This window comes from Meriones unguiculatus, chromosome 4 (assembly GCF_030254825.1).
Source record: "Meriones unguiculatus strain TT.TT164.6M chromosome 4, Bangor_MerUng_6.1, whole genome shotgun sequence".
Classification (NCBI taxonomy): Eukaryota; Metazoa; Chordata; class Mammalia; order Rodentia; family Muridae; genus Meriones; species Meriones unguiculatus.
This window is the reverse complement of record NC_083352.1, coordinates 17,777,815-17,800,677: the sequence shown is the minus strand read 5'-3', so window position 1 is coordinate 17,800,677 and position 22,863 is coordinate 17,777,815. Positions and strand designations below refer to the sequence as shown.

The 22,863-nt window shown below is 46.8% G+C and overlaps 3 protein-coding genes across 14 annotated transcripts in view; 1 reads left to right on the top strand and 2 right to left on the bottom strand.

Annotated features, from left to right (window-relative positions):
* Positions 1–6,705, top strand: part of Ddhd2 (DDHD domain containing 2) — a 32,926-nt gene extending 26,221 nt beyond the window's left edge. For all 4 annotated transcript variants that reach the window (XM_060381536.1, XM_060381537.1, XM_060381535.1 and 1 more), the window contains exons 17-18: positions 4,358–4,465; positions 4,783–6,705. In XM_060381536.1, coding sequence (XP_060237519.1) covers positions 4,358–4,439 — 82 coding nt within the window. In that variant the 3' untranslated portion in view covers positions 4,440–4,465; positions 4,783–6,705. The remainder of the gene's footprint in view (positions 1–4,357; positions 4,466–4,782) is intronic.
* Plpp5 (phospholipid phosphatase 5) lies at positions 1,003–11,353 on the bottom strand. 2 transcript variants are annotated; one of them, XR_009591321.1, is made up of 8 exons: positions 11,204–11,353; positions 10,982–11,090; positions 10,726–10,816; positions 10,411–10,474; positions 9,904–10,028; positions 9,010–9,180; positions 7,549–7,911; positions 1,003–1,708 (listed from the first exon to the last, which is right to left on the bottom strand). XR_009591321.1 is itself a non-coding variant. In XM_021660347.2 (7 exons), the coding sequence occupies exons 1-7, from the start codon at positions 11,263–11,265 to the stop codon at positions 7,751–7,753; spliced, it is 783 nt and encodes a 260-aa protein (XP_021516022.1). In that variant the 5' UTR covers positions 11,266–11,353; the 3' UTR covers positions 7,296–7,750. The 2 variants fall into 2 exon arrangements, 1 of the variants encoding a protein (XP_021516022.1); XM_021660347.2 differs by lacking the exon at positions 1,003–1,708 and having other exon boundaries at positions 7,296–7,911.
* Positions 11,354–11,741: 388 nt separating this feature from the next.
* Nsd3 (nuclear receptor binding SET domain protein 3) overlaps positions 11,742–22,863 on the bottom strand; it is a 122,314-nt gene continuing 111,192 nt past the window's right edge. For all 8 annotated transcript variants that reach the window (XM_060381514.1, XM_060381512.1, XM_060381516.1 and 5 more), the window contains 4 exons: positions 21,991–22,132; positions 20,158–20,264; positions 17,690–17,891; positions 11,742–17,184 (listed from right to left, as the gene is read on the bottom strand). In XM_060381514.1, coding sequence (XP_060237497.1) covers positions 16,943–17,184; positions 17,690–17,891; positions 20,158–20,264; positions 21,991–22,132 — 693 coding nt within the window. In that variant the 3' untranslated portion in view covers positions 11,742–16,942. The remainder of the gene's footprint in view (positions 17,185–17,689; positions 17,892–20,157; positions 20,265–21,990; positions 22,133–22,863) is intronic.

Genomic DNA, 22,863 nt, shown 5'->3' with positions numbered 1-22,863 from the left:
GAAAAGTTTGTGTTCCATTGTAATTCTCCCTGTACCCACATCTCCAGGGACTGATCTGCTTGTTACTGTACAGTAGTGTGCATAGGACATCTATTTGGAGTCCAATTCTTCTCAATTGCTGTGACAAAGCACCACAACCAAAGCAACATAAAAGAAGCAGCTTATTGAGAATTAGAGGTTCAGAGGGTTAGTCTGTGAGCATGACGACAGGCATGGCACTGGAGCAGTAGCTGAGAGCTTGTATCTTAAGACAACAGCCAACATGAGGCAGAGCGAGAAAGCTAACTGGGAATGGCCAGACTTTCAAAACTTCAAAGCCCACTCCCAGTGACACCTGCTCCAACAAGGCCACGCCTCCTAATCCTTCCCAAACAGTTCCACCAGCCAGGGACTAAGTATTCAAACATGGATGTTTGGGAGTCATTCTCATTCAAACCACAAAATCAGAATCTATTTCCTTTTTTGGTTTAGCTTCCATAAAGGGAATTATTTCAAAATCTATCCGTGTTGTGTATATAATTTATTCCTCTCTAGTGAATGATCAGCATTTCTACTTATTTCTACTTATTTCATAAGCATTTCACTTATGTCTTTATCTCTCTTGTTTTGTCAAGACAGGGTTTTTCTCTCTGTGTGGTGTGTGTGTGTGTGTGTGTGTGTTATTTTTTTAAATAAAGCCTCACTGTTTAGAACAGATTGTCCTCAAACTCTAAATCTTCTATCTTCCTGAGTGCTGGATCCAGTGTTTACCACTCTTGGCTTAATACTTGACAACTCTTCTTTTTCTCTCTTTCTCCTTTTCTTTCTTTCTTTCTTTCTCTCTCTCTTTCTCTCTTTCTCTTTCTCTCTTTCTTTCTCTCTCTTTCTCTTCCTTTTCTTCCTTCCTTCCTTAATCTCTCTCTCTCCTTTGCTTTTTTTCTTCTTTCTCTTTCTTTTCCTTTCTCTTTCTTCCTTTCCTTCTTTTCCTTCCTTTCTTTTTTCTTCCTTTCCTTTTCTTTCTCACCTTCTCTCTCTTTCCTTCTTCCTTCTTTCTCTCCTTTGCTCTTTTGTTTTCTTTCTCTTTCTCGTCCTTCTTTTTCTTCCTTTCTTCCTTCCTTTCTTTTTCTTTTTCTTCCTTCTTTCTCTCTTTTTTCTTTTTTTCCTTTCTTCTTTTGTCTTTCTTTCTCTTTCACTTTCTTTCTCTCTCTTTCTTGCTTTTTTCTTTTGTTCTTTTCTTTCTTTTTCTCTCATTTCTTTTTCTTTCTTTCTCTTTCTCTTTCACTTTCTTTCTCTCTCTCTCTCTTTGTTTGGTTTTTGAAGACAGGGTATTTCTGTGTAGCTCTGGCTATCCTGAAACTCACTCTGGAGACCAGGCTGGCCTCCAACTCATAGATCTGCCTGTTTCTTCTCACCTGCTGGGATAAAAGGTGTGTACCACCCCTAAATCAATTGTTCCTATTGTGGAAACGGTTGAGTCTCTTGATAGACATAAAAGGGCCATTTTTACTTCCTTATCTGGAAATTACCTATACCCTTTATTTTCACTTCTGCCTTAGTTACTTTTTTATTGCTGTGATGATACCATGACCAAGGCAGCATATAAAAGGGAGCATTTAATGGAGGCTTGCTTAAAGTTTCAGGGAGTTGGTCCATTATCGTCATGGTAGGGGAGCACGGTGGTGGCAGGCACGGTCAGTGCTGAAGGAGTAGGTGAGAGCTCACATTTAATCTGAAAGATGCAGACAAAGAGAAACACTTGTCTGGGTGTGGGTTTTTGAAACATCAAAGCCCACCCAGTGACACACCTTCAACAAGGCCACACCTCCTATCATAGTTCTTCCCAGAACAGTTGTGCTAGCTAGGGATCAAATATTCCTGAATATGAAGTTATGGGAGCCATTCTCATTCACCCTCCCATACCTTTATTCTCCTTGTATTGAAATGCTGAGACTTTGCATTGATTGACAGTTATTATAGGAGATGCACGTGTGCTCTTCTTAGTTTGTATTTGAGCTCTCTCTACTATATTGTCTTATTTTATTCCTTTTTTCTTTCTTGTTTTTTCAAGACAGGGTTTCTCTGTGTAGCCCTGGCTATTCTGGACTCACCTTTTAGACCAAGCTGTCTTCGAACTCACAGAGATCCACCTGCCTCTGCCTCCCTGAGTGCTGGGCTTACAGGTGTGTATCACTGCGCCTGGCTTTTAGTCTTCATTATGTGTGTATGGGTATGTCCAGTTGCCACAGAGGTCAAAAGAGGGCATCAGATCCTCTGACGCTGGAGTCATGGGCAGTTGTGAGGTGCCCAGTGTGGGTGAAATAGTCTCCCTGTGTAGCTCTGGCTGTCATAGAACTTACTGTGTAGACCAGGCTGGCCTCAAACTTTCAAAGTTTCACCTGTCTCAGCCTTCTGAGTGCTGGGGTTGAAGGTGGGGCCGGCACAGTCAGTTTAAATTCTTTATAGTTTACATTTTCTGTTCATTGGTGTTTTGCTTGTGTCTGCGCACACACGTGAAGGTTCCCATGACATGCTGGTGGAATTAGAGGACAACCTGAGAGTCAGTTCTCTCTCTACTCTGGGTCCTGGGGATTAAGCTCGAGGTCAAGCCCATGTCTGCCTTTACCCTGGGCTGTACTGCTGCCCTCCCTGTGCCAACTCCTTGTGTATAACTGAACTGTGTCTGGTCTTCCTGTCTAGACGTGTGTGCCAATTCTGGCAGATCCTCTTGCTTTTACTTTTGCAAGCACTCTTACCCACCAAGCCAGCTGTCCTCAGACCCCCTTTTCCTGATCTGTTTACATACAATTTGAGTATGTTAGAGTTCTCTTATGCAGAGTTTCTCTTTTTAAAGGTATTTTACTTTATCTTGTGTGCATGAGTATAAGCACTTGCGTTCTGTCACACATGTGGAGGTCAGAGGACAACCACATGTTTTGGGAATTGGTTCTTGCTTTCTACTTTGCTGAGGCCTGGCCTTTCATTTCTGCCACGGAGCTACACACTAGAGGATGGCTGGCCTCAGAGCCCACACACAGATTGTCCTGGCTCTTCCTCATATCTCACCGGAGGATACTGGGATCACAGATGAATAACAGCACATGTAACTACTCTACCACTGAGCTATCTCTTTGTCTCCCTTGAGGAGTTTGTTAAGCTTTTTTTTTTTTTTTTCCCTTTGTGTGTGTACGGGGTATACCTATGTGCCCAGGGGAGGAGGACACTAGTGTCCTGCTCTGTCATTCTTTGTTACTTTGAGATGGAATCTCTCAATGCATTTGGAACTAGGCTAGTGGCCAAAAAGTCCTAGCAAACCTCCTGCCTCAGCCCCCTCACTGGGCTGGGGTTATAAGCGACCAGACTGTGTAAGTACTGAGTTTCTTTTCTTTTTCTTTCTTTTTAAAAATTTACTTCTTTATTTTTATGAGTGTTCTATAAGATACCTGCATGCCAGAAAGAGAAGATTGAATTCCATTGTAGGTAGTTTGAGACACCATATGGGTGCTGGGAATTGAACTCAGGACCTCTGGAAAAGCAGCCCGTGCTCTTAACTACTGAGCCATTTCTCCAGCCCTGAGTGTTGGGTTTCAAACTCAGATTCCCATTCTTGCCCAGCCAGCTGTCTAGCCACTGAGCCATATCTCTAACCCTACTTGATAGATTTAGAATTCTGGGTCAAACAATTTTATTGCTTTTTCCAAAAAGCAAACATAAGTTTGAAAATGAAGGTGAGCCGGATGTGGTGGTGCTCACCTCTAATCCCAGCACTCGGAAGGCAGAAGTAGGCGGATCTCTGTGAGTTCGAGGCCAGCCTGATCTACAAAACAAGTCTAGGACAGGCTACACAGAGAAACCCTGTCTAAAAAAAAAAAAAAAAAAAAAAAACCCAAATAGATAAACAAAGAATAAAAAAATTAAAAACAAAGGTGATCAACTAGATAGCTCCCCACTTTTTTCAGGAATACCTTCAATGGAGTTGGGTATGGTGGTTTATGCTTGTAATTCTGGCAGTCAAGAGGCAGAGGTAGAAAGGTTTCTGTGCATTCTAAACTACCTTAGCTGTAGAGTAAGTTCCAGGGATAGCACTGGCTGGAGTGAGACCCTGTCTCAGGCAAGCAAGGCTCTGTGAACTCTCTTGGTCATTTACTGCCTTTATGAGGGAAGGTGCCAGGACCCTTACCTCTTCCTGTTTCCAGACAAATGCTTTGCCACATTGCCTTGCAAACCAATGGCTAACAGTGTACCTCTAAGGTGCATCTTTTTGCAATAGTTAAAAATAAGTAAATCAAGCCAGCCAAGCAGGGTATTTGTATAGATAAATGAAAAGCACATGGCACCAGACTATTCCTTCTTTTCTCATTGTAAGTTTTTCTCTTCACAGGGAATCTGAAGATACAGTATTGCTAGTTCTCAAAGAGATCTACCAAACCCAGGGCGTCTTCCTTGATCAGCCTTTACAGTAAAAACGACCCATCTGTGGCTGCTTCATGTAAGTTTTAATGCAGTAAAGTGTTTAAATGTTCACGTTATAAGGAACATTGGAGCCGTAAGCTCCTTATACAGATTTGTGTACATCCCCATGATTTAGGTAATGCTCAACTAGAGGGCACTGATCACAGTTCATAGGAAGGGTCCAGTAGCCCACTTAGAAAAGGATTGGTGCATATCTTTATCTTGGGCTTGGGGTCCTGGGGGCTAGGCCCCCAGATGGGGACTTGGAGAGTCTGTATTAGACTGCCGCATTCTCTGTGGTGGCTGGTTATCCTGACCGAGCTGCTGTGACCTCTTTCCTACTCTCTCCTATAGATGGACATTGAAAATCCACATGCTTGTTGCTGCAGCTTTCTTCTCAGCTACATCACATCCTGCATGTTGCCTGCCTTACTCCACAGGGGCTTAGAAGATAATCCTTCTTGGAGATTAGTGGAAAGCAGACAGAAGACTCATGGCTTTGCCTAAACACTCGCCAGGTTCCGTAGCTCGGGAGTTAACATCTTTTAATGCTTTAACGGCTGCACTTTGTTTATGACATGGAAAGGAATACAGGCTGTTTGGGGGCTTAGAAAAAAATTTAGAGAGGTTTACTCCTTACGTTTAGAAAATGGACCAGTATATTCTTAAGATTTAGAGGTAGTTTGAGGTCCAGTCATTTTTTTGTTCTCTGCACTGGAAGGCTAAACATAAATGGATATGGAAATGGCCCCCATTTCTCTCCTGTGTATAGTCTATAAGAACAGGCTGGAGCTGACTAACAGTATAGCTTGCTTGGAACATTGTCAGATAGGCATACCGTAGGAACCACTGGTGGTGCTTGTTGTTCTTAGAGCTGCTTCCGCTCCTGTAAACCTGAGGACTGTATGAGTTGTTGCCTGCCTTTCTATATCATATTCCAAACCGGTGTGAGGTTAAGGAAATTACTTGGGAACACTTATTTTGAAGTGAAGTTGTAAAAGTTGGACAACTTGAATTTCGGAGGCCTTTCCTGACTGTTCACGTTGTCGATGAGATCTTTTAGTCACACCTCTTAAGTTACCTGCCACTTCTGCTTGAGTAAAGGAAGTATTGTGACATAAACACCATTGCTTCCTAAGGAATCATCAGTGTTTACTTGCAGTAGACAGTCAGTGTTGGTTGAGCATGCCAATGTGGGGAAAGACCACATTCTGAAAGGAAACCCTATCCGTGGGCTCTGAGGAGCAGCTGTGTGCACTGGTAGCTGAGTCTGGACAGTTGAAGGCAGATTTGTCTCGAGGAACAAGAGTGATTGTACACTAAGTTTTCCCCAAGGCTTCTGCTTCCCACTCTGCTTTAGGCTTTCTTTCCCCTTCCTCAGCATGTGCTGTCATCTTCATTCTGTTCATGGTGGTCCTCTAAGCTCCTCAAACCAACTCCTCAGATTTTGTCTTTTTTTTTTTTTTTTTTTTTTTTTTTTGTAAACCTATCATGATATCCAGAAGCACAGCATTTAATACTCAGATGGCAGTGCTCTTCACGCTTTTTGGTACAGAAAAGGGGAGGTTAGTCATGGTACCCTGGAGGTTAGAGAGGCAAGCACAGGATACAGTGAAACCTGGCCTGCCTTTCTGCTTATGGGTAATGGTGGAGAGGCAAGCTACTGAGAAGTTCCAGGTGTGTGGAGTACTTTATTTTTCTATAGTATCCCTCGAGTAAGAATTACTGGGAATTAAACAGCACTCATTAAATACTAATGGTAAGTTTCTGTGAAGTTGCTGTCTTCAAATTTGTTTACTCTTGTTAGCAGAATTGTAACTGGCTAAGAGTAAACCAAAGGACAACCAAGACTGAGTCTTGTAACCAAAGACGGGCAGTTCGGCCCTGCAAAGCTAGATAAACCACTGCACTGAGAAAGGCTTCTTCCTGGAAACCCGGGCATCTAATAACTCAGAGCTTGTACCTCACCATCCACTGACGGTGTTATCATGCTGTGTATTGCACGGGCGAGCAAGGTGGCTAGGGACCTGTGTTTACAGATTTGCACTGCATCATTTGTATCATGTACAATCTCTTGACCAAGGCTGTTTTTAAACTTTAGTGTAACAGCATTTTGTACATATTCCTGGCTGCACAATAGTGAGAGATGTTTGCAAGGAGAGATGAATCTTACTGACTACCTTTCCGATATTTGCACTTTTGAAATGTTTGTTTTCTATGTGATTATATTTAAAACTTTAGCAAATGCTGAAATAAACTATTGACCAGTTACCTACATTCGTGTAGCCTTATCTATCATCAAGAAAAATCAATGTAGTAGGCATTTTTTTTCTTACGTTCAGAACATAAGTTCAAAACAAAGTTTTAGGCAAATAACTAATATATGCTATTTTCCCTTAGCTAATGTTTTCGTTGTCATGGACAGGTGTAGCTCAGAATTTAAAGTTTGGCAATTCTAAGTGTCTATAGATACAGGAAACACAGAGCATTCCTTTAAGATCTATAAATATTAGCTGATAACAGATAGCAGCAGTTAGTTATGTATGTCAGATTAGAACCCAGCGTTGATCTCCTAGACCCTGAACGGTTCTTAAAGTACCAGGTGTTCTGAGGGAAAAAAAAATGCATTGAAAATATGTTTAAGAGTATGTTACAGCTGGGCAGTTGTGGTGCATGCCGTTAGTCCCAGCACTCAGGAGGCAGAGGCAGGCAAATCTCTTTTGAGTTTAAGACCAGCCTGATCTACACAGTAAGTTCCTGGACAGCCATGACTGTCTCTTTGTGAACAAAAGGCAGGAAAAGATACATTTATCTTCTAGATAATCCATATATTTTTTTCTTTCTTGATGTAGTAAAAAAGTAAAAAATTGGCCAAAATTGGACATTTTATTATTTAAGGCTTAATGGAATGTTACCACAGAAAGTAAACAGAATCAAAGCTTGACTGGCACTGCCCTTATTCATAAGGGACAAAGATTACGTTTGGTAATTAAGCCTTCCAGGATAAAGAAGGGTCATGAAAAGCCTCCTTTGTGAGAAGGTCTCTTCAGGAGTGACATTTACATTAACGTAAAGATGCTAGATCTTGGAAAACCAATCCAATGGACCAGATTCACTAACCTAGTGAGAGAGATTCCCTTGCCAGACCAGGCCAGGCCAGGGATTTCCTCAGGATCTAGCTTGGGAGGGGGGGAAGGTACCGTCCTGTGGCAGCAGACACGTGTGGCTGTGTCCTCACTTTTACCCTGGAAGAGGTAAAAGCCAGAAATCTTGGCTTGTGCATGGCATCCAGTTTGGAGGTTTTTCATTGAGGTAGATTCAGCTAGACATCTAAGTGGTGAGGCTCACTGGGCTTCTGTGAAGAGGGAAGTCTGTGCTTGTCCTGAAATGGCTTATGGCATTCTCTGTCAGTCAGAGGGGGATAGTACTGCCTGTAGCAGATGTAGGCGAGCGCCGTTCCAATCATGGATCCAGCCAGCACATCTGCAGAGAGAAAGTAGCCCCCCTTAGCCCATGTTCACGTTAGACACCACCTACAGGGGACTTTGGCCTTCCAGGTTATGCTGCCTGTGGCCAAAAAAAAGCCCTTACCATGTCTGTAGTTTCTTTACAGAGTGTCTTCATTTTATCAGTTACAAGATTATTGGTCAATTTGTTCTCTAAACACTGAATCAAAGCACACTTAGTTAAATCAGCATGGGCTGAGTTAGAATTTTTTTTTTTTTAACAGAGAAGAGTAACGCGTGTTCGTATGTTTTTAGTCATTGACTTGTTTTCACTACTGTTCATTCACTGTGAGACTTGGGCTAGAGGGGGAGATCCTGTCCTTAAAAATCCAGGGAGCTGGTGTATGGTGACGCACACCTTTTAGCCCAGCACCTGGCAGACAGGCTGTATTTCTGGGAGGTCAAGGCCAGTCTGGTCTACATAGCAAGTTCCAAGGCTACCTAGTGAAACCCTGTCTCATAGGGCGGGGCTCGGGGTGAGGGTGGGTTAACAGTTGGGAGCTGGGGAGCTGGCTCAGCAGGAAAGAATCCTTACTTGCATAAACAAGAGGAACTGAGTTCAAACCCCCAGTACCCACATAAAAAGCGAGCGTGGCCATATGTGCATGTGTAACCCGTGTGTCGTGGAGGGCAGGAAGGATGACTGGCGATTCCGGCCATCAGCCCAGCTCCCCTGTGACTGGTCATGTTCCCCTGCACACACGCATGCACATATAGAGCATACACGAGTTAAAGTTTGTGTGTGGGAGTGTGCTTGCCTATGTGCGTGTGTGGAGGTGAGGGGGTAACTCTGCAATCCAGTTTTTCCTGCAGCCTTTATGTGTGTCCCAGAGATCAAACATAGGTTGACAGGCTTGTGCAAAAAGTGCCTTTAACGCCGAGCCCTCTCGCTCACCCAGAAGTCACCTTCTGTCCTCCGGCTATAAACACACATGCTCAGTACAGAGCACGGGCTGTCCACACTTCCTCATCTGCTCATTCATTCAGCAGATGAGACCCAGTAAGCCACTCGTCTGGGCCAGGTTCGAGGGTTAAAGCAGGTGAGGCAGAAACTTTGGCATAAATAACTGCTCACCTTGCCAGTGGTGCCTGTAGTCACACGTGCGAGAGAGTGCGATCACAGCTGCAAGGAGTAGAGGCGACAGAAAGGCACAAAGCCTCCAGGAGTTCCCTCGGCCCTGTGGTGTGAAGCAGTGTAACTTTCCCGCCAGGTAGAAGGAAGCAAAGGCTAGACCAGCAAACGCAACTAGAACAGGGAAGGTCAACCCGTGAGTCCTGTTGTCTTTGAGTGGGAGCCCTGTCACCCATGTCCACGCCGGGGCAGGGGGCAAGAGCAGGCTGTCTCCCTCAGTTACAGGGAAATGAAGGACTTTGTTTTCTGTCCCAGAGTTAGTATAAGTAAGAACAGATTCTGGAATAAAAGTTGTTACTATGGACAGTGCTGTAGACTCCTCCTCTCTGAATGGGAATTACAAAAGTAACAGGATATACCTTAGTGGGTTCTTGGGAGCTACAAAGGTAAGAATCTAAAATGCTCAGCAGCCACCGAAGTGTAGCTTGAATAAATATTTTTTCTTTGTGACCAGTAAGAGATGGTTCATTCCTGTTAAATGTCATTTTTAAAAGTACATATTGGCGGGCCTGGAGATGGCTCAGCGGTTAAGAGCACCGGCTGCGCTTCCAGGGGTCCTGAGTTAATTCCCAGCAACCACGTGGTGCCGCCAACCATCTATAATGAGACCTGCTGCCCTCTTCTGGCGTGCAGGCCTCCTGGCGCTGGGAGCTGACTCAGCAGCAGTGAAGCGCTTTTGAGAGGACCTAGGTTCAGTTCCCAGCGCACGTACTCAGGCGTGGCCACTCACGCCACGGACTCCATCTCCAGGGGCTCTAGTGCCAGCCACCTTGTGGACTCTACAGCATGCACACACATAGTTAAACAAAACACAAGCGGGTCACGTGAAGTTCATACAGGAAGAATGTCCACTGGGGAAGCTTTTACGGCCCTCATTCACCACATCCTTGTCTCCCGTGCAAGTCAAATCCGAGTGGGCCAGCCCGTCAGGGAAGCAGCGGTAGAAGAAGTCTGGGCGTGGCCTGGAAGAACAAGCACAGACAGTTCGCTCCTCCAGGAAGGACTGCTGAGTTGAGGTAGACGTCAGTAATTCTGTTAACTTCTGGTCTCGCAGTACCCTCGGCAAACCAACGTAATGTGATTCCGATAGTCACTGTGCTCAGAAAAAACGCTTTAGTCGCGTGGCCGGTGTGAGCGGCTGACGATCTTAGCACTAAGCACACTGTAGGAATGCTAGAGGCCGCAGCTGTGGACAGTCAAGACAGGACACAGCAGGTGGCACAGTCAGGACAGGCAGGGGGAAGGTGGGGGTGGGGGGCGGAGAGAGTTCCGGGTGCGAAAAGAAAGCTCAGTCTGCTTGAGCACAGGATGGGGCCCGAGGGAGGGCTGAGTGTTCTCACTTACCTCCCCACTATGAGTTTTATCACGTTGGTAAAGACACCATTCAGAGCCAGGGCAAGGCTGGCAGCTGGGAAGCAAAGCAACTGTTAGGACTGTCTGCTTGGGGTGGAACCCAACCCGAACCCAACACAAAGGCGACTGTGCCTCCTGTCCCGAAGAAACTGGCCCAGGGGCACGGCAGCCGGAGGGCTGGGGCGCAGCCGTCGGTGCCCGCGTGCACCGCTCTCACGGCTCTAGCGTTGTTCTGCCCCGTGGGGTAACAGCGGGAGAGGACCAACTTTAGGGTACAGTTCCCCCCAGGTCCTCGGCGGCGCTCACCGAGGCAGGCCTGCTTGCTGTCAGCGGCGTCCGCTTTCCTCAGACACTTGGCCAGGAAGATGAGGGACAGAGGCGTGAGGAACGCGATCACCTGGGCAGAACACACGGCAGGTAAACCGCGCCCTCTCGCCCACGGGGCCTCCCCTGGGGCGGGCGAGCCCACCGGACGCCCGGCTCGAGGTCGCCTCCTGGCCGGCCCGCGCGGGGCAGGGGCGTCCCCGGGGGTGGGGGGCGAGGGCGGGGGCAGCTCACGCACAAACATGGGCCCGGCGGGCAAGTACTCCGCCTCCACGTACGGGTTCCGGTAGAGCCACAGCTCCTCGGGCTGGATCCGCCGCTGGAACGGGGGGAGCAGCTCGGTCAGCCTGGGCGGGAAGGGGGCGGGAATGACGGGCGGCCGCGGCGGAGGGCCCCGCCGCCCCGCAGCTCCGCGAGCGCCGCGCCCCGGGACGCCGGCCGCGGCGGGACGGGCGCTTACAGGAAGGCCGCGAAGAGCAGGGCCCGCACGCCCAGCTCGGCTCCCAGGGCCGCCGTCCCCATGCCGCCACCCGGGCGAGGCGCGGGCCGGACGCTGACGTGGCTCCGCCGGCGCAGCGGGGCCGCCCGGGCCCAGCGCCCCCTGGCGAGCTCCGAGGGGGCCGCCCGGCGGGGCCTCGCGGGCAGGACACTGAGAGGCCTCGGCTCGGTTCCGGGTACCGCCCCGCGGAGGCCACGAGGGCGCCGTGCCCCGGTGGCCCGCACGACCCGACTACCCAGCAGGTCACCTTTGGGTCTCAAAGCAAGGATGAGCGTGTCCTTCAACCGCGCGGTGCCCTATCGGCTTAGAGGACACGGAAAGGAAGGCCGTTCTCCGAGACCCTCCACAACAGCAGACCAGGAAGCTCACTTTAAAGAAACCGTTTCTTAGCAGCACTTGAAGGGGAAGAACCGGGCTGAGAGTGGGTGGGTGTATTTTTGTGTCTCATTTCCCAGTAAACTGTACCATGAAATTACAGGCAAAGAACAAGCCCATGTAGTTAAGTAGAACATACAGGACAATTTATTAAAGTCAACCTCAAGCAAGACCTGAAATCAGTGAAATGCCATTAGAAACCTTTCCACATTCTTTCTTACAGAAGCAGAAAACACATTTGAATTCTAAAGCATCTGTGAAATTAAAAAGGCAAAATTTCAGGAAATACAATGTACAAAAACTGTCCCATCAGTATGCATCAGTTAGAAGCTTGACTGTTACAGGCAATCTTACATACACTACAACTAGTTAACAGTGAGCCATCTATGTACAGGTTAACCAAGACTGGTAGGCTCATACTCTGCAATAAGACATTGGTCAATAAACAAAATCCTTAAAATATGTCTCAAAGGAATGCTCTAGTAGAATCTTTCCGGAAGATGAGCACTAATCCCTTAGTGTCAGGAGCTCCAGGTCACAGCAACTAGAGCTGGGTGGATGCTCACACTTTGATGGTAAGGACTCAAGTGGTTTAAGCAAAATAACATCTCACAGGCTCTACAGAGTTTCTTACAGGTACATACGGATGTGAACAATCTGTCAAGAACATTATTCAAAGAACACAAAGAATGAAGACGGGAATCTGCAGATACTTGTTTATTGTATAATATTCAAGTGGATACAACTGAATTTGCCATATCAATTCAAAATATACACAAATGTTTGTATATAAAAAGACCATCTTAGCCAGCTGTAATCAGTTACGTTATTAGTGGCAAGACAGTTACCACAGAATACATAACAAAAAAATAAGATGTTAATTGACAACAAAGTAAGTGTAAATTTTCCTCATTCCTTTTGACTGACAATACTATATCTAGGCAAACTGAAGAGACTTGAAAGCCATTTGCACACAGCAAGGGTCAGCCAGCAGGGAAGGGGACAGTGGAAGCTGGGGCGCTTCTCATCCATTAGCAGTTGTGGTGACGTCACAAGAAAAATCAAGGACCGAATACTGACTTTGGCAACTTCTATTTTCCCCTTTAACTTACAGGCAAATGACTTTCAGAGCCTACTGAAGGACAAGCAATACTTTTACTCCCCTCCCCCACAGGTATAAGTGCTCACATCTGCCACTTTTGCAATGGATTGACAAAACTCAAACAACAGAATTTCTTCCTTTTCTCCCCTTTTGAGACAGGGTATGTCTACATAGCCCTGACTGTCCTGGAGCCCAGCATGTAGGCTTTGAACTCACAGGCGTGTGCTGGGATTAAAGGCGTGTGCAACCATGCATGGTGGAAAAGTTTTTTTGAAACGGGTTATGGATAGCATTTTAGGAGTATAACATGAATGCACCCCCCCACACACACACATACACAAGCATATATTAAAAGGAAGAGGTACTTTGGGATGAGGCAAACAAGGAGAAAAAAAATAAGAACATAGGAAGTAATTTCTAAAACTGCTGATGCCCCACGCAGGACATCAGCCTCTTCCTTAAAGGCGCTGCCACACCTAAGCGCCTGTGCCCCCGGGAAGAGCTTTATTTTTGACAGTACACAAAGTGCTGCTTCTCCTGTCATAATTTTAAAAGGGAACTGTGATGAGCAGCTCAGGAGTCTCAAGTGCTTGAAGAACCTGAATTCAATGAGGCAGAGGGCTCAGTGCTCCAGGTGATAAACACTCACCATTGCCATCCCTTCCTCCAGAGACCCCCAGCACCTCACCCAAGGTAAAAACTGGTGATATTTGAGCACGTACAAATGTCTTCCTTCCCTATATCTGCTAATCCATTGCAAAGCTGCCTACAGTCTCTCCTTTAGTCCACCTGAAAATGGACCAAGGTCTACTTTTTTTGTTACAAATAAGCAGAGACCACGTGTGGTCAGATGCAATAGCCATGTGAAAAATAATTCAAGTCTAGAAATAAAGCAATGCCACTGTAATCTCATGAGAAATACAACAACGACAAGCCGTCGAGCTGGGAGACATACAGGCCATGTTTTCCCATTAGGACATGGCAGGTGGCTGGCAGCGCCCCAGCTTTGTGGCAGCTGAGCGCAGTCAGAGAAGTGCTGTGTTTAAAATAAAACAGGCTAAGCAGCAGGTCCGGGACAGCCAGCGCCCACATTCAGAGAGGTGACACGATTTCACACTGTCTTTGTCTGGCTTTGACCCTAAGAGAACACAGCGTGTAAGGAAGAACTCCAACAAGAAACTGCTTCATGAAAGCTGCCCACCAGCCCAGCGAGTGCTTCACCTCGGCAGACAGACACTCCGGTCTCGGAGCCACGCTGTTTACACACTTCTGCAAACACCTCGGCAGGACACACTGACAGAGAGCAGCGGGCGGCAGCGCCCCTTCCACGACTATCTTTTTATTTCAAATACATTCCTAACTCATTTTTACATATAATATATATGTTTTATATATATATATATATTATTTATGTAACACACAGAAAACAGTCTATTCTACAGCTTAGGAAAGCTAGGTTTTGAGAATGAAGATAAAACCCGCTCCACTCTGAACTCCAACACTGACTAGCGACTGAAGAAGTAAATGGTGGCCACAGCACAGGGCGGTAAAGAGCGTTCGCCCCTTCCTGCTCAGCCGGGCACAGGCAGCTACTGTGGAAACCCAGTGCAGCCTCCAAGGTGCCAGGCCTGTGCCAGGCCCATGCTCTCACCTCTAGCTCTTTCCACTCAGACTTCAAAAGCTTTACACTGATCATCAGGAACCTCGTCTTCCTCCTGAGGTTAACAGTCCCACCATTGGCCCGTGCTGCTTTTAGTCCTTTCCCTTCTAGGCTGAACCAAACCAGCCACAAATGCTGTATACCCAATGCATGTTTAAAAGCTAACAACTGGCAGCCCCAGGCTGTGAGCCAGCGCTGTGTGCTGGAAAAGCCACTGACACATTACAGGAGAGCATGTGTGTGCGCCCACACTGCCTGGGAGCTTTCTGCTTTCTTAACCTTCAACTCTATGACAGCGGCCACCGCGGCAGGAAGAGGCCCTTTGCACGGGCACAGCAGAGGCAGGCGTGGAGTACAGAAAGCTTGTGGGCTGTGCTCAACTACTTTTTTTCATACTTGGCTTCTGAAATGGTAGAACAAGCCTATTAATCATCAAAAAAGAAAAGATCTGAAAAGTGCAAAGTTCTTTCATAGATATAAAAACAAATATGCCACACCAGAGAAGCAAAATAGAGATAGTTCAGCCTAAGGCATTCAGTAAATACATGATGCATCCTCGGGCTTACTATATAAAAGTTATCAGATACTAAAAAGCATGAGGTCAAAAAGGAAACAAGATACAATTTCATACTGGACATTATTCTCACAAGAGTTACATTTGCAATTATCAGTGACTTAAAAAATGTTTAACATGTTTGTATAAAATAAAAATTTTAGTATGCTAAAACCCAGATAGTCTTACATTATTTTTTAAAGGACATCGAACTTCCTGATTGCTCAAGAGCAAAGGTTAGTGTTTGCGTGGGCTGTGCTTCACGGTGACTGCTCGGGTGCCGTGGGACATCCTGTCTTCCTCCGCCCGTGGGCTTGCTAACCAGCAGGGCTACAGTTGCTACAACCAGGTAAACGGCAGTTTAGGAGCTGAGAGAGAGGACCTGTAGTGTCTGTTGTTTATAAATTGCACAATTACATATAAAAAAAGAGGCACAAAATTCCTCTTTCTTTTGTCCAGAGAAGAGGTCTGAACTGATCTGTAAAAAAATTAAAAAAGGAACAAACACACCTAACACAACCACAGGGTGCCACAGAGGGTCTTCCACCCCGTGTTAGGGAAGTACGAGGTTCTTGAGGACAGCAAGTAGTTAAAACTCACTGAGGAAGTTCACGTGTCTTGGTGACACCAGACTTCTATTTAGTGCAGTGTTATACTGTCCGACATGATTCCATACAAGTAATACTGGAAGAGATATATTCCTAAGTGCTAGAAGCCAGTGAGCTCTGTGGGCAGACGCCTTGGTTTGCCTGGGTCTGTACTGCTCCAAATCGCAGCTGTGCCTGCAACACTGGCTCTCTGGGGAGTGCTCACAGTGCTTTGTAAGACAAGTGCGTCTCCGTGGCTCTACATACCCCTAAAAGAAGTTCTTGCCCCTCCTCAGCGGGGACAGGGCTGAGTGCTGCATAATACTAGGTAGAAGTTGTGGACATGAACTTGGGCATGTCTCTGTCTACTTTTATCACCCCTAAGTTAGGGGTGAAATCTATTAAAATAGAATTCAGATTCAATTACATAGCTTTACAGGGAACATGACCGAATGATCAGATGGCAAAGGAAACATGATTGGCAGAGGGAAAGACAGAAAAATAAAATGCCCTTAAATTCTAAGTCAGACTGGAGTCCGCTTTAAGTTGGTCAGAAAATGGTGCATATATGATCTAACTTTTGGTTTGTGCCTTTATCTTTCTTTAGCTCCTTGCCAGTGTGTCAGAGCGACAGGAATGAACATTCTCTCAGGCATTCATGTACCATAAAGGCATCAGAAAAATCTGTAAATGGATGACATTTCAGAATCCGTGAATGCATTCATTCCGTTTCCCTACAAGACAAACCCACACGTTTCTATAGTTACTGCACCAGGAAGCCCGCCTAGGTAAGACCTCAGAGGTAAATGCTGTCAAGGCATTTGTTTCCAAGATGCCAGGCTGAATATTTGCTAAGAGCCTTCTCTGACACTAGAAAAGGCATGTGAAAAAGGAAAGAGAAGTTAGCCAACTTACAGCTCTGTAAAGAGGTATATAAAGGTAGTCACTCTCTCTCTCTCTCTCTCTCTCTCTCTCTCTCTCTCTCTCTCTCTCTCTCTCACACACACACACACAGAGGTTAGATTGTTTGAACTATTTCTCATAATTCCTAAAAATGAAAATAAATAAAGGAATGGCTAATCTTGCTTAATACAACCAAGGATTACATCTTGGGGTTTACGTTGATCTTTTCTCTTTCTCTCAGCTCTAGATATGAGGACACCTCTTTCGCTAGTTGCAAAGACACTGAAGCACAATAAAAGGCGAGAAAGGAGCAAGGGGATTTCACTGCCCACAAACTTATCCCCAAAGCAACAAAACAAGATAGAAAACCGTACACCACCAGCCGCTTCAGCCCGCGTGAACTGGCTCCCGTTTTCCCTTGGCGAGGTGGTCTGATGGCAAGAGCACCAGCCCCGCTCGGTTTTCAATGTGTCCTATTTTCTTCTTCCACTTAGAGCAGCAGGGAGGAAGTCACCACCATTCACTCCTTGGCTTCTTCCCCACTGTCTTGTGACTCCCATTTACATTTGATCTTGCTCCAGTACTCTGGCGACACGGGAGACGCAGGGTCGTGGTCCAAGCAGCAGAGACGGCCTTCTAGTGCAGAGGGCAGCAGGGCCCCTTTCTCGTGACCCTTGCAGAAGGAGTGTGGGCAGAACTGGCAGAAGGAGACGGCGGCGGCATCGCACTCGTCACACTGATGCCACGGGCACTCCCACTTTCCTAAGGCAGGGGTTGGGGAGGAGGGAGAGCACCTGTTAGCCTAGTTCTTGATAACCCAGGAGAAACCCAGGAGGGACCATGGCCCTCTCTGGAGACAGGGTCTCCCTGTGGAGCCTTGCTGGCCTGCTACCTGTTTCCCGAGTGTTAGAATTAAGGCTGTGTCACCACCCTGGCTTTTGGTTTTGGAAACATGGTCTGCCTAGAGAGTGCAGGCTGGCCTGGACCAACGAGAGGTCCACTGGCTTGTGCCTCCCACGTGCGGGGATTAATGACGTGCACAGAGGCACCTGGCTCATACCCGGCCTTCTTTAATTAGAGACTTTACAGACATCGTCCTTGCTGCCCCATGAGGCATATCCATTTTGCATGGAAACAGATTTCTGATCAGAGTGATTGTTTTGTTAAATGTTTCTTATTTCACAGTTCCATTAAAGAGGGCCGAGAGCATCCCGAGTCACACCCCAATGGCAAAAACTGAAGCAGCGAGGGCTTGAAGGTCTCTTACCGTATGGTGGCTGAGTCAGGTTAAGGCATAGGAGGTGGTAGGCTTTGGGACAGTCCTTTTTGTCACACATGACCAACTCTCCACCATCCCCACACTGAAAACAGTAATCTTCATGAATTTGCTTTGGCTCTGTTTTGATTTTCCGTTTTTTCTTTAACTTGGCACTTTTTGTCTTCTCATCAGTTGCTGATACACAGGCAGACTGGTGAAAAAGAAAGACCACGTTCAGCCCACATAATGAAGCTTTGCCCGGAAAGGAGTGCGGAGCACAGGGCCTCATCTGCATCTCTGCACATACCTAGAAATACCAGAAGGGCTAACCCCAGACAATACTTCAGTAAGACAGGCTTGTCACTGTTATCTGGGGTTTGGCTTGGCCTCTCTGAGGCACTTGCCTGGGTGCAATGCAGGCAGCAGTGGGCCCGGCAATAACTTCAGCACGCATTTATCATTAAATCATTTATTTTTATGTTATTTTATGTAGTTTGTGCACTCGTGTTCTGTCTGCATATATGTCTGTGTGAGGGTGTCAGAGCCCCTGAAACTGAAGTTATTATATACAGCTGGGAGCTGCCATGTGAGTGCTGGGAATTGAACTCTGGTCCTATGGAAGAGTAGCTAGTGCTCCTAAGCACAGCACTGAGGAGCCATTTCTCCATTCCTTCTTTTTTTTTTTTTTTTTTTTTTTAAACAAGCTGCTTTAAAGAGAGGTAGAGGGAGGTAGGCCTTCGCATTCCTCAAATTAAGATGGCTGAGTTGGTGGGTTTTAGAGTAATTAGTCAAGAAACCAGTCTCTGCATCTTCCTCTGACTCTATAGCCTTGGCTGAGACTGTAGCAGAAGCAGGAGCAGCCAGAAGGCCTTGACATCTTCAGCAAGTGGGAGGGTGTGCTGAGTCCCCACAGACCAAGCCAGGACCCATTTGTACCCACTGAGGAAGAAATGTGGCTCCGAGACAACAGGCAGCCAATCTGCAGACAGATCACTCAGCACCACACACGGGGTTCACTGTGATGTCACGCACTCCGGTTCAGGGTGTTAGATGCTGGGGCCAAACGCCTGCTGGCTGAAGGGCCCAGAAGAGGGAGCGCTGCCCAGCACGTCCACAGTGTGGTCGCTGGCTCCCATCGCATCTCCAGCCTTCATCAGCTGCACATCACTCAATTTCAGTGGTGATGTCTGAGGCCTAGAAGCGGCCTTCTAGAACTGGTGTTCTGGGCCATTCAGTGACCTCACACGGGGCCATGGCAACAGCACAGGCAGCAGCAGCAAGCTTCTGACCTCAGTGAGGACCTCCTTGGTGAACAGAGACTGCACACCCCCAGACACAGGCCATTTCTCCAGAGCTGGGCTGTGTTCCACACAACCCCCCATGCACACCATGGCATCCTTGCCCATTGGCGCCATAGCTGTCCCTTGGAGGGACATGCGGATGTGCTTGGAGCCCACACTGGCTGCTCCCATAACAAAGCAGTTGGTTTAATCATCTGGAAGCTCAATGATCTCTAAAGATCTGTTCTTTATCATGTGTGTCTGTGGGGGGGTGCGTGAGGCAGAAAGTCCCAGAGCACTGGAGATGGAGTCACAGATGACTGTGAGCTGCCTGATGTGGGTGCTGGGAACTGAACTTGGGTCTTCCAGGAGAGTGACTGCTCTTAAGCACTGAGCCATCTTTCCAACCTAAGAGGGGTGATCTTAACCAAGTAGCTGGACTTCTAGGTGCCCACCTTTCCAGAGCACGATGGCAATACTTTGTCAGCTACTGCTATGCAGCACTTAAAGGCAATGCCACTTTAATGAAGAGTCCTGGCTGCTGAGCTCTTGTTTTCTTTTGTTTTAATTGGAAGGTTGGTTTTAACTACAAGTTGCTTTAACTTGTATACTGTTCAGACTTCAGACAACCTGAGTTTCTTCTCCCAATGACCTATAATTTACATACTACAACATACACTTTTTTAAGTAGGATTTTGTTGTTGTTGTTGCTGTTGTTTTGTTTTTTTTTAAAGGCTGTCATGGAATTGACAGCAATTTTCCTGTCTCTGCCTCCCAAGTGCTAGGATTATGGGTTTGAGCCACCACATCCAGGTAACATTCAACAGTCTAAAAGTGTATAATTCAGTGGGTTTGAGTACATTGCGGAACCTACCAGCCCTCACCAACACAAGCGTCATTAAGAAGGGAGACCAGCAAGCTGGGTATGCAGCGTAAGCCTATGATCCCAGTATTTGGAAGCTGAGGCTCAAGAACCAGGAATCCCAGGCCATCCTCAATAACACACGAGCTCCAGGCCGGTAAGCACTCTGGAGATCTGTGTCAAAACAGCATCAGCTCCACCAGAGAGCAGCCCTGACCGACCTGACCGAGGAGCCGGATTCTAAGTCTGCCAGGCCCCCGCAAACAAGCAGGTCATAAGCTAATTGCTGTAGCACAGCCACTCCCTGCCCTTGGCTGGGCTCCCTGCATACTGACCTTTGGCCGTACTCCTAGGAAGCCACTGCAGTTATCTGCTCCGCAGTGGCACACTGTCCTGCCATTGCCCAGACAATCCAAGTTATAATTAAATGTTAACTCCATCCCTAAAACACAAGAGAAGAGAAATCTCAGTGACGTCATGAGGAAGAAATACTGCCAGACACTTTACTGCAGACACATGGTTCTGACACAAAGACTTGTCCCAGGCTGGCAAGATGGCTCAGGGGGTGAAAGTGCCATGTAGGCCTGACAACTTGAGTCGGGTTCAGATCCCGTGGCGGAAGACAGCGAATCCTAGAAGCTGTCACCTCTCCTCATGGGCACTGGGTGTGCACAAATATACACATACCCAAAACAACACAATCTTAAAGCCTTTTCCTCCTTCAATGTCCATCTCACCAAAAACAATGATAGAAAAGGTGTGTGTGTGTCAATCCCCACCCACCAATGAGCACGTCAAAGCAATATTCTAAAAGGATGACATACCCTTTTACAAAAGTGGTTAAAAAAGTGAAATAAGGACTATGAACATGTGACCTCTGACCTAGGGCTTCTGGCCTAAGCTCTAGGTTCTAAATGGCATGGCTGTGTCACCGTGATAGTGTTAGGAACACCCTCCACTGTGAACGGAGGCAATTGCAGCTCACTACACATGTGACTGCCTCAGGGACCCCAGCTCAAATCTGAGCACCTTCAGACAGAGCAACCAGAGCCTCAAAGCTGACCTGCCTTAGCTCCTGAACTGCTCTTACCAATTCCCCAAACTTCCTGAGAGACTAAATGGTTCTGTCGAGATGCAGAGTGGGGAAGGAGAGTCAAAGCAGCAACTGGCCTCTGAGGCTCCTAGTGCTAATCTGAAACAGAAGGTCTTTCAGAGTTGTAAACAAAAGAAAGAAAAAGAAACCATGCTGTGGATATAAACATGGCTTTGTTTTGGTCCCAGGTATGGGATGTGGGACTGATTCCGATGGTCCACAGCAGCAGACTATCTGCCTCATGCAGGCTCTGAGAGGGGCTCTTTGCTGCTGACAGTTTAAATCCGAGGACTCTGGAGAGAGAATGCCAGAGCCCAGAGAGTGCAGAGCTCTGAGAAAGAACAAGGCTGCGGCTGCTTCCCCCTTGCTGCTCCTGGTTGCTGTTGTGAGACGAGAAGCTGGAGATCTCCTGAAACGAGGCCTGGACTGGCTCCAAGGATCCTGGCGACCCTAACCAGCAGGAAGCAACTAAGAGAACTGCGACCCCTCTCCCACTAACGCTTTCTCTTTCCTACCTGGTGTTGGGGTGTTGGAAGGGATTGGGATGAATTTAGGGAGAAAAAGATAAAAGAGATGTAAATAAAAGTTTTAAAAAATAATGCCTACAAAATCAGCTGATATTGGTACAAGCAAATTACTCTAAAAAAAGATTTATTTGCATAATTTGTAATTATGTATATGTTTGAGTATGTGTAGGTGCCTGTCTGACCCCCTGTAGCTGAAGCACAAGTACAGTCTTAACTGCTGAGCCATCTCGAAGTCTCCACAGCTAATTACTTTCACATGCTTTAAAAAGAATTCAAGAGCTAGGCCATGTGGTTACATGTGCAGGCAGCAGGATTTGGGAAAGCGACGGGTGTGCATTTGAACACACTGTGGCACGCACACTCTGCCCTGTCCTCTTTGCATGAAGGCTGGATAAGTTTTCTCTTCAGATGTAGTCTTACCGCATTAGCAAGTAACACCCAGTCTCTGATCTGAATAAACACTGAAACAGCCTTCAAGGCTAACATTCCTCCCCGACAAGACAGAGCTCCCCGGCAGCGGGCCCCTGGACAGCGAGTTGCCACTCTACCTGCAGGGATATCACAGAGAGCAAATAGTCCGACTCGAACATCTCCATTCACTGTCCACTTCTGCGTCTCACAGTTTGGATTACAACTGTGGTTCATGAAACGAGAATAATTTCCTTTTGGTCCAGCATCAATTATACGGTCCTTCAGAAAGGAAAAAAGAAAGGGAGGGGTAACTTGACATAAACTAAATACAAAGCACATTTAGAAACATTCAGTTAGGGGACACAAGACAGCAGCCTTTATTATTGGCTGGTGTGTGCCAACTGGCAGCTCTGAAATGTAGTCACCACGCTCTCTCTTTGGGTACCTCAGATTTTTAAAGTTTCTCTCTAGAAACTGCACTCACGGAGCTGCTGAAGGTACTCTAATAAATATAAGATCAGCCACATGTTTAGTATTTGTTTTTGTTTTCTCTGTGGGTGGCTTTGGCTGTACTGGACTTACTTTGTAGACCAGGCTGGCCTGGAACTCACAGCAATCCACCTGCCTCTGCCTCCCTGAGGGCTGGGATTTACAGGCATGCATCACTGAGCCTGCTAGGTAATTTTGATCACAGAGCTATGCGGTTCAGAACCAACGATGCAAGTATTTTGTTTCCCACTCTAAGCAAGAGGTAAAACTCTTGTGGGATAGACGAGTTTAGATGAAGATGGAGAGGGAAAATGGGGCTCTCCATCATCTGGATATGGACACCCATTCACCTCTTGTGCTCTCAGGAGCCGGTCCTTTCTCACAGTTCCCAACCTTATTTTCTCCTACACCTCAGCTCAGCACACACAGAACACTGGATGGTTAGGTTCCCTCAGTTTGGACTCTAACAGTGTGGGTGAGGCCTAAGGCTGAACCTACAGCATGTTTCACTGAACTGAGCG

Excerpts from the sequence above, each read along its gene's own strand:
- Plpp5 (XM_021660347.2), bottom strand. The coding sequence starts at position 11,265 with ATGGGGACGGCGGCCCTGGGAGCCGAGCTGGGCGTGCGGGCCCTGCTC. Across the intron at positions 11,091-11,203 it reads CTGCTCTTCGCGGCCTTCCT|GCTGACCGAGCTGCTCCCCC; the intron begins GTAAGCGCCCGT and ends CTTCCCGCCCAG. Across the intron at positions 10,029-10,410 it reads ATAAAACTCATAGTGGGGAG|GCCACGCCCAGACTTCTTCT; the intron begins GTAAGTGAGAAC and ends TTGTTCTTCCAG.